Source organism: Gekko japonicus, unplaced genomic scaffold (genome assembly GCF_001447785.1).
Source record: "Gekko japonicus isolate JY-2015 unplaced genomic scaffold, Gekko_japonicus_V1.1 scaffold21, whole genome shotgun sequence".
NCBI lineage: Eukaryota > Metazoa > Chordata > Lepidosauria > Squamata > Gekkonidae > Gekko > Gekko japonicus.
The window spans coordinates 1779012-1789778 of record NW_015173122.1 but is presented as its reverse complement, the minus strand read 5'-3'; the positions used below and the strand labels follow the sequence as shown (position 1 = coordinate 1789778).

General features: G+C 48.2%; 1 protein-coding gene across 1 annotated transcript in view; it reads left to right on the top strand.

Annotated features, from left to right (window-relative positions):
• Positions 1–10330, top strand: part of PIGS (phosphatidylinositol glycan anchor biosynthesis class S) — a 19718-nt gene extending 9388 nt beyond the window's left edge. The window contains exons 7-12 of the mRNA XM_015421854.1: positions 1–71; positions 165–279; positions 1973–2118; positions 3768–3868; positions 7159–7369; positions 9365–10330. Coding sequence (XP_015277340.1) covers positions 1–71; positions 165–279; positions 1973–2118; positions 3768–3868; positions 7159–7369; positions 9365–9649 — 929 coding nt within the window. The 3' untranslated portion in view covers positions 9650–10330. The remainder of the gene's footprint in view (positions 72–164; positions 280–1972; positions 2119–3767; positions 3869–7158; positions 7370–9364) is intronic.
• Positions 10331–10767: the final 437 nt, after the last annotated feature.

Here is a 10767-nt window from a genome sequence, read left to right as displayed (position 1 = left end):
CTGTCCGTCGCTACGTGGAGCCCCTCCTGGGCAAGCTGAGAGTGGTGGCAGAGATCTCCGTGGACTCACAGGTGAGTCCGAGGTATAGGAGGCTGTGGGGTCCCAGGTAAGAGGGCAGCAGGGAACGTCATCATCTACAACATGTGCTTCTTTCCTTTCTCCAGATCCTCTACTATGCAGCACTGGGGGTCGTGCCCCGCTTTGATGCGCCTTCCTCCAGCTTCATACTCAGTGCTCACAGCCTGCCCCATGTCATTAACCCCGTGGAAGCCAGGCTGGGTAAGCCCCTCTCGTCTCTTTCTGAGCAGGACCTCTGCTTTTTTTTTTTTTTTTTTTTTTTCATAGAGCAGTAATAGGAGCTGCAGTGGCTCAAGTGGTTAAGACGCTGAACTGCAGGCTGTGGAAGGTCAGTAGTTCAGCAGTTCGAGACCCGAGTGTGCCGCATGATGGAGTGAACTCCCATCTCTAGTTCCAGCTCCTGCCAACCTAGCAGTTCAAAAGCAAGAAATTGCAAGTCGATAAATAGGTACCACTTCGGTGGGAAGGTAACAGCGTTCCGTGCGCCTTGGTGTTTAGTTATGCCGGCCACATGACCACGGAAACGTCTTTGGACAGCGCTGGCTCTTCAGCTTTGAAACATAAATGAGCACCGTGACCCTAGAGTCGGATTCGACTGGCTTTCAAGCAAGGGAACCTTTACCTTTACCTCAAGGTGCTACTGGACTCTCGCTCTTTTCTGCTGCTACAGACAGACTAACACTTACTTTACTTTACTTTATTTACAGTCCATGACCAGTATACAAATAAGTAAGAAATAAGAATGACGATAGCCTGATAAAATATAAAAATGAAGGTATACAAATATAAAAGTGTATAAAAGTACTTAAAACTAATACTAATACAAATACAGCAATTTCTAACCTAACTACATAAAAATACAATCCGCTACTATCTTCCACATTAAGTTGGGAAATATATATAGAACGCAGTTTAATCGCTTGGGAGCAGAATTTAGCAACTTTCCGGGTGATCTCTATACTCACACCAGAGAGAAGTATGTTAATGATCCCAGAGTTGGAGGTGTCAGGACAGAACTCAAGTAACGGGGAGATAAAGGCAGTATGAATTTCAGGGTAGAAAGAACAACGAAGAAAGACATGTGCCATTGACTATCTCACCATTGTTACAAGGGCAAAATCTCTCAGTCCGGGCAATTTTGTTATATCTGCCCTCAATAACTGAGGATGGCAAAGCTGAAAATCTAGCAAGGGTGAAAGCTCTTCTTTGATTAACATTTTCAAGGTTATAAAGATAGGAGGCCGGAATGAGAAGGAAACATTTATGAGAAGCAACAATAAAATTAGATGTTTATGAAATGTCAGTCTGACGTTCAGTGTCTTCCACTTTCTGGACAGACTAACACAGCTACCCGTCTTGATCTGTTTCCTTGGAGATGCCAGGCACTGAGGCTGGGCCTTTCAACATGTGCTCTGCCTCTGCGCTGGTTCTTTCCTAGACAACCCATTGATGACCCATAGTCATGGTCAGAGAAAACCTCCACGGGTTAGTCTGGGACCTCTGCCACGCTCGCATTTGGCTTTGTTGAGGCAGCCAGGAGGCTGTTTCCTTCCTCTCACGGATCCGATCTGTTTTTGGACTAGCTTGGGTCCCTCGTGGCCACTTACCGGGCTGTCTGAGCCCCGCCTACCTCACAGTGTCTGTTGTGGGAAGGGGAAGGGAAACGAGATTGTAAGCCGCTCTGAGACTCCTTTGGGTAGTGAAGGGTGGGGTATCAATCCAATCTCTTCTTCTCTCTCAGCCCCACCTACCTCACAGGGTGTCTGTTGTGGGGAGGGGGAGGGAAAGGAGTTTGTAAGCCGCTCTGAGACTCCTTTGGGTAGTGAAGGGTGGGGTATCAATCCAATCTCCTCCTCTTCATCCTCCTCTTCTTCCTCCTCCTCCGCTATGCAAGGTTCCAGTGCTGCCTCGCTCTACCCCGTGCTCAATTTCCTGCTGTATATCCCGGAGCGTTCGCACTCACCTCTCTACATCCAGGACAAGGATGGTGCTGCTGTTCCCACCAACGCTTTCCACAGCCCACGCTGGGGTGGGATTATGGTAAGGAGGGCTGGGGTTACTGGGGGCTCCTCCCATGCACCGATCAGGGGCCTTTTTGCTGCATCAGAGTTTACATGGGCATAACTAGCTGGCATCGTATGCTCTCCCGGAGGCAAAGAATAATCCATTGGAGAGTAGCTTCTGGGGAGGAGGAGCTCCCCCCCCCCCGCAAGAAGGGTTCGTGTTCCACAAGGTTTTTGCCACCAAGAACTCCTTAAACCAGCAAAAACAGGGACTGCACCAGCAAGCCAATGCATCCAAAAAGTTACTACCACTACCACTACTACCACTATCACTACTACTACTACTACTACTACTACTACTTACAAAACTTATATCCCCCCCTTTTTGCCACTAGAAGGTACAGTTACAGTTTAAAACCACTAAAATCACCGCCCTCCCCCAAAATACATCATTAAAACAATGTTTTAAAGAGTTAGGAAACAGAGTTTAAACACATACAAAACAAAAACATTGTTTTGGGGGAGGGACCACTGAGAGAATGCCAAACAGAAAACTCTTCACCCACTGATGGAAGATGGCAACAGAAGGAAAACAGACGGATCTCCCTGGGGAGAGAGCTGTAGAGCAGGGGTGTCAAACATGCGGCCTGGGACTGGCTGTCTCCTGCTTCTTCAGTTCTGCTGCTGCTGCTGCGTCATAGCTTGTTTTCCCAGACTCTCTCAATCGTTCAGGAGAGATAGATAGGCAAGCTTCTGCTCCCTGCACCGGGCTGAGTCTCCCCCCCCCCCAGATTGCTGCAGCACAGACGTTTTGATGCAGTAATTCAGAGCAAGAAGTGTCACTTATCACAGACCGTTAAATAAACAAAATAGTGCAAGAATGCTAATGTTGCAAGCATAAGTTAAAAAAAACACCTTTGTGTTTGTGTCCTTTAAAAAGTTTATATCTCCGCTCCCTGCCATTACATTTTATGACACACATGGCCCGGCCCGACAAAGTCCAATTTATGTCAGATCCAGACCTCCATAACCAATGAGTTCGAGAAGGTCCTCTCCCAGGATGCCTTTGCCTGCCACATGACTGACTGCTACCTGTCCAGAAGCCCCACTAGAACAAGAGAGTTGTCAGCAATGTTCCCTCTAAGCTGTGGAGTCCTGTGAGCAAAAATTCTACTTGGTGAGCTACTGGTATTAAAGCTGTGAGTGACCGATTTGGCTGCTGCATCAATTAGTTTGCTCCGGAGCCGTCCTCCCTGAGCTAAGACAAAAATGTGTGAGCCGGAGGCTAAAAAACTGTGAGCTAGCTCACACTAACTCAGCTTAGAGGGAACACTGGTTGTCAGTCCCATGAAAGGACAGACAGCTGCTGCCTGGGTCTGCTCTGCAGATCTTGTGCGTTGTAGTGGTGGTCTGCTTTGCACCAGAAGTATCGAGCATCTTTGCCTTTGCTCTTGCCTGTTGAGAGTGGTGGGGATCGTTGTGATAGACGGAGGATGTCCCAGGTCGTTTAAAACTCTCACCACTCTTTCTGGTAGAGCAGCCAAGACAGAGAACTTCTTCCAGCTGCCCTCAGGACTTGGCACATCCCACATTTCCTTGGGAGCAGCAGCTCCTCTCAGCAGTGCCTCGGCCTGTGAACATGACCACTTGGGCCTGAGGGGTTGCCTCACGTTGCCTCTGTGCCGGGTATACAGCATCGAGCCAGAGGCAGCCAATGAGACTTCCTTCCCAAGGCGGGTGGACGTGGACATGGGCCGGGTGATGGAGGTCTTTCTGGCCCAGCTACGGTAAGTGCTTTGTGGCTGCTTCCTGTTTACTGTGGCTGATGCTGCTTGCTGGAGGTTGGTGGCTAGGAAACTGGCCTGTAGCTACAGTGGGGCTGTTGGGGAACCCCACCCCCCTCCTTAAAAGGGCCAGCCCCACAAGATTTCCTTCTGAAAATGGTCAGGGATTTCATTGCTTTAGGCAGGGGAGGGTGTTTTTGCATTTCATTTATGTCTGGGGTGGTTGTTGTGGGGGGGGTGTTTGTGCTGCATTTAATTTAATTTATTATTAGTATTATTGTCTTTATTAATACTTAAAAGTACACTTATTTAGAGACAGACAGAAAAATAATGGCAGCCCCACCAGAATCTTTTTGCCCCACAAGCGGCAAAATCCTGGCTACAGGCCTGCTAGGAAGCATCTTCTTTTCTATGAGGTAGAGGAGAAGTATTCTGGTGTTTCAGGTTCTCTGAAGGTTCCGCATAGAAATGTTCTAAATAAATAAATTCCTGGCCCAAAATATATATCTTTAGGCTCTGGTTACAGAGGCCAGTCGTAAAATAGCCTCCTCAGTGCTTTCTATGACAATTGCTCTTTGCCAATTGACTGTTATGAAAAGTGGGTTCCTTCTATCTTGAAAGCAATACTCCCTCTAAGCTGTGGAGTCTTGTGAGCAAAAATTCTACTTTGTGAGCTACTGGCATTAGAGTTATGAGTGAGCAGTTGGCTACTGCATAAATTAATTTGCTCTGGAGCCATCCTTCCTGAGCGACTACAAAAATGTGTGAGCCGGAGGCTAAAAACCTGTGAGCTAGCTCACACTATCTCAGCTTAGAGGGAACACTGCTTGAAAGTACTTCTTCACACGTATATAGTTAACTTGGGGAACACACTACCACAGGATATAGTGATGGCTGCAAGGAGAGATGACTTCAAGAGATGCTTAGACAAACATATACATGACAAGTGGTCCATCAAAAGCTGTTAACCATAATGACGAAATTGAACCTTCCATGTTCAGAGACAGTATACCTTCAAATTCTAGTTACTGGAGATCAACAGGAGGAGGAGGCTTTGTATATTCCTGTTTACGGATAGAGCTTCTAGAAATTTTAAAGCCATAGGGGGGGAGGATTTTTTCCTGTTTCCCCCCCCGGGGAAAAAAAGCAGAAATTTGGGGGGAAATAGAAATGTATAGTACTTACATTCCTGTCAAACCTAAACATATTTTACTGCTTTAACAACATAAAATGCACTTTTTATAACTTAGTTAGCATATAAAAGGGTAATTAGCATATTTCTTGAATTTAAGTGCCTTAGATTTCAACAAGCAGATTTTGCAAATATATTCAACGCATCAGGAAGTGGCAGACTGCTGCACCCTAAACTACCTAAGCACATATATCTTAGTTTTTGGCACCTGAGAAGTAGGGGGGGGGAAGCATTTGAAAATACAAACCACAAATTTTCTCATAAGGAAAACATTTGGACAGCAATGCTCTTGTGTATTCACAAAACAACTAGCAGCGTATTTAGATATTAATTTAAATTTCATTGAACTGAAACTATTGAAATGTAGTATTATTAAATGCATTATGGCATATTAATTGTTGCCACAATTATTTACACATATCTTCAAAGATATGTTTATGCTTAAAATATTCGTGATATGTTTATGCTTAAAATATTCATGATACACATTTTGAATGAGTAAAACCGAGTCTTAAAAAGCATTTAATTCATTACAAAGGAGAAAGCATTCATAAAGAGTTTTTTCCAGTGTTTCACAGATTGTTCCCATTTTTCCCTTTGGAAAAAAGGGGTAGGGGCTTTGGGGTGGGGAGGGGGTGGTTTTCCCCTGAATCTTTCTAGGGCCTTCCCATCTCTGCTTACAGGCCTCCTAAAGGCATCTAATTGACCAACAGAGGAAAACAGGATGCTGGATAAAATGGGCCATAGGTCTAGGGTTGCCAGGTCTGGGTTGGAAAATACATGGAGACTTTGGGGGTGGAGCCAGGAGAGGGTGGCGTTTGGGGAGGGGCCTCAGCATAGTACGATGCCACAGAGCCCGCCTTTCAAAGCAGCCATTTTCTCCAGAGGAGCTGATCTCTGTCAGCTGGAAATCAGTTGTAAAAGCGGGAGATCCCCAGGCCCCACCTGGAGGCTGGCAACTCTAGATAGATCTGAACCAGCAGGGTTCTCCTGATAGCAGCAGGTCCCTGGAGTACCATCCAGCCTGCCGGTTAAGATCCTCTTCCCAGGCCTTGCCCCCCCCCCCCCCCCCCCGCAACCTGTAGAGGTGAGATGGGTGGCAGCCAAAGACATAACTTTTTCAGTAGTGCCACCTTGAGTTTAGAGCAGAGGTTCCCAAACTTATTTGGCCTACTGCCCCCTTTTCAGAAAAAAGATTACTCAGCACCCCCCTGGACATCTACCTTCAAGAAGTAGACAAAAAGATGCAGTTTGTGGATCTGCACCTGGATCGTTCCAGTGCCCCTGAGGAGGCAGTATTGGGAACCAGTGGTTTAGAGCCTGGCATCAACTTTCCTTCCCTTTTAGGCATTAGGCCAAAATATTTTCTCTTCCCCAAGCATTCTACTAAAGGTTTTCTCTGTCCTTTTTAGTGGTTGTTTTTATGGCCAGCTTCTAGCCTGAGGGCTGCTTGCTGAATTCTATTTTAGGCTGGTTGCTGAAGGTGGTCTTTAGGCATCTTCTACGCCCCCCCCCCCCGGTGGGCCTTTGGCTGGTTTTACTATTGGTAATTTTAGAATAAGAAAAAGAGATTGGATTTATACCCTGCCCTTCACTCGAAGTCTCAGAGCAGCTTACAATCTCCTTTCCCTTCCCCTCCCCACAGCAGACACCCTGTGAGGTAGGTGAGGCTGAGACAGCTCTTTTGAGAACTGCTCTTGAGAGAACACCTCTGACAGAACTATGGCTTGCCCAAGGTCATCCAGCAGCTGCAAGTGGAGGAGTGGGGAATCAAACCCGTTTCTTCCAGATTTTACAATTGTGTGGTTTTTACTTCATGAGCCACCTCAAGTGGGTTTCCAGCGAGGCAGCAGGTACATTTTAAATAAATAAATAAAGTTCCACATAACTCGAAAGTCTGCACACTCGGCCTTAGTCCAGCAAAAGAGAATCCTCCGTTGATTCAGGTCAGCCCTGCACGAGTGATGACACCCATATCCTGCCCAAAGGATCTGGAGCAACCCCTCCCACCACACCTGCTGGGTGGCATCTTCCAGCAGGCCATGCGTTTCACGGCTCTGATGCCAAGCCGCCCTCTTGCTTGCCCGTCCCCTCTCCTCAGGTTGCTGTTTGGGATCCTGCCGGTGCCGCTTCCAGAGGGGGCCCTGCTGGAAAGCTTTGGGAACGAAGGCCTCTCCGCCTGGGAGCTGGATCGCCTCCTGTGGACCCGCACTGTTGAGAACGTAGCCACTGTGGCCACCACCCTGACTTCATTGGCCCAGCTGCTGGAGAAAATTAGCAACATTGTCATCCAGGACGATGTGGCATCGCAGGTAAGGGGCAAGAAAGCATGTGCTGGGCTCCTCTTGCAGGGCACCGGGGTCCTACTGAGCTGCTTCCACACTGGTGTGCTCTTCTCCACTGCTTTTTCGGCTTCATTCTCTCTTGCTTGCTTCCCCCTGGTTCTCTGGTCCCCCACTCAGCCACCATATCACCTTGTTCATTCTCCCTTTCCTGTTGCTTCCCTGCCTGTGGCCCATCTGCTTCCCGCTGGAGGTCTTTCCTGCCTTCCGTTCTGATCTTCGACTTGTCCCACCGTGTCCCTTTTTGATCTTGCACACATCCCATCATGTGGTAAAAGTTGCAAGACTGACGTTTTCTCCTCTTTGATGGCAGCATCACCCCTGCTAGGGAAAAGCCCTTCTTGGACGACCTTTTAAGAACGTAAGAAGAGCCCCGCTGGATCAGACCAGTGGTCCATCTAGTCCAGTATACTGTCTCACTAGAGATGTAAAATTTCCAGAAGTTTTGAAGCTCGGAAAAAAACCCGGGTTTTTTCCCAGGTTTTTTTTTTTTAGGAAAAACGGAAATTTTCAGAAAAATTGAAAAAAATGCTACATTAGCATTTCTTTTGTCTGTTTTAGATTGAAAGTCATTCTGTTACTTTAGGAACATAAAATATGACTATGGACATTTTTACTTGGCATGAAATTTATCACAACTAGCATATTAAAAATACAGTGTATCCAAACAATTATTACAAACAGAATACCCACCCACATGCAAAAACAAAACTGAAACCTTTTTATTTTCTTCTGACAATAGCACCTCCTAAAGAAAGAAATGCATCTTGTTCTTGCATTGGAGAGTTCAGTTTGTAACCTAGGACTTGCTTGTCCTCAGTGCACAGAAATATATATATAAGAAATGATTTGGAAAATATTTGAACACCTTGTCTTAAAATATTTTATTCATCATGTTAAAATAAAACGTTCCACAATCAATTTTTTTCTTTTCTTTTTTCAATTTTTCGGAAAAAAACAAGGCTTCAGGAAAAAAACGGTTTTCCCCTGAATTTTCCCGGTTTTTTTCCGGGCCTTCACTTCTCTATGTTTCACACTGTGGGCCAACCAGTTCCTCTGGTCAGCCAACAACATGGCATGGAGACCGAGGCCTTCCCCTGATGTTGCTTCCTGGCTCTGGGATTCAGAGGTTTAGTGCCTCTGAACGTGGAGGTTCCCTCAGTCACCCTGGCTAGGAGCTGCTGATAGGCCCCTCCTCCCTGAATCTATCCAACCCCCTTGTAAAGCTGTCTGTGCCTGTGGCCGTCACTACATCCTCTGGCAGTGAATTCCACATTTTAATCACTCTCTGTGTAAAGTAGTATTTCCGTTTGTCCTTCGGACACCCTGGTGGTAGAAAGTCGCAGCCGACTTCTAGGAACTCTGTAGGGTTTTCAAGGCAAGAGACGTTCAGCTGTGGTTTGCCATGGCCTGCCTCTTTGTCAGGACCCTTGGTGATCTCCCATCCAAATATTAACCAGGGCTGACCCTGCTTGGTTTCCAAGATCTGAAGAGATTGGGCTAGCCTGAACCGTCCAGCTCAGGCCTTTTCGACACCATCCCCTCTCAGTGTAGCTGACATCACAGAACAGAGTAAAGAGAGCCAGTTTGGTGTAGTGGTTAAGTGTGTGGACTCTAATCTGGGGAAATCGGGTCTGATTCCCCACTCCTCCACATGTAGCTGCTGGTGTGACCTTGGGTCAGTCACAAGTTATTTCAGAGCTGTTCTCTTGAAAGAGCTCTCTCAGCCCCACCTACCTCACAGGGTGTCTGTTGTGGGGAGGGGAAGGAGATTTGTCAGCCGCTCTGAGACTCCTTTGGGTAATGAAGGGCCATGGGGTATAAATCCAATCTCCTCTTCTTCTTCTTCTAAAGATAAAATGAGAGTGGGAGAGAGCCTTCTCTCTCTCCCTCTGTTGCCTCAAGCTCTCTGGCAGTTGTCTCTCCTCTCTCTCACCTGGCCTGCACCTCTTGCCTCCTGCCCAGGTCTTCCGTGCTGTGGAGTCGGCCCAGAAGGCGCTGCAGGATTTGGGCATGGGCCACCTGGAGTCTGCCTTCCAGGCCAGCAAAGAGGCCATCATGTCCTCCGAACGGGCCTTTTTTGACCCGTCGCTCCTGCATCTCTTGTATTTCCCCGACGACCAGAAGTTCGCCATCTACATCCCGCTCGCCCTCCCGATGGCCGTTCCCATCCTGCTGTCCCTGGCGAAGATCGTGCGAGAGGCCAGGCAGAAAAAGAAGGCAGAGAAAGAGGCCACCAAAACAGACTGAGCCCCCCTCCTTGACTCTTGTGCATGCCGTGGTGGGAGAGTTGGGGATGCAGAGGCTGGGAGGGGGGGGGCAGCAGCACTTTGTCCCACAAAGGGGAGTTGTGGGGCACCGGGATGACTAGGATGGCTTGACCAGGATGGCTTGACCACAGAAGTTTCTGCCGGACTCTAAGATGGAAGTTTCCGCTACACTCTCAGCTGGAAATGTCCTGGAGCAGAGAAATTGCAGCTCAGTCTGTACTGGAGTGGGCAGGCCTTTCGGGGAAGGGGGGGGACCTACAGAGGGCTTTGCTGCTGGTGGAAGGTGGGGGGGCTGGTTCCTTCCTAGACCACCAAGAGTCACAAGTGAAAGCTGTTTGGGGCATAGGGGCCTGTGCAGGAGGAGATGTGGGGGTGGGAGCATTTCCCTCCACACACACACCCCTACTCCTGCAGAAACTGGCTAGCTCTAGGGAAAGAGGCATGTTGGACTAATCCTGTCTGCTTGCCGGGAGGATGGGGTTCTGGCAGGGAGGAAGGGGGCTGCCTCTCCTGTATCAAACCTATCTTGAGTCTGCAATAAAAAGTCCCACCATCTGGAAGCCTGGTCACTCCTGACTCCTTTCTGGCCTCTGTGTTGGGGGTGAACCTGGGGTGGGATGCTCCCTCTAAGCTGTGGCGTCTTGTGAGCAAAAAAATTAACTTTGTGAGCTACTGGCATTAAAGTTGTGAATGAGCGATTTGCTTTGGAGCCATCCTTCCTGAGCGAAGAGAAAAATGTGTGAGCTGGAGACTGAAAAACTGTGAGCTAGCTTACACTAACTCAGCTTAGAGGGAACACTGGGTGCCTGTATATCCAAGGGTACCCGCCTAAGAGAAAGGATGCCGCGTACGGATTTTTTTTTTCTCCAGGGAAGATTCAGCAGTGGGCGAGCGGGGGAAAGTTAAGCCTTGCTGGTGTTTGCTGCGCATCAGCGAGCTGAAGCCGCGCCAAGGGTGCCGCAAAACCCTGTGGGGGGGTCTCTCACCGGGTGGAGCGGGGTGGGGGCACCTCCCCGGCCACGACGGCTCTCCTCCAAAAGGCGGCGGTGCAACTGGTGGGGTTTTTTTGACGTGTGATCCCGACCACCCTGCACAGCG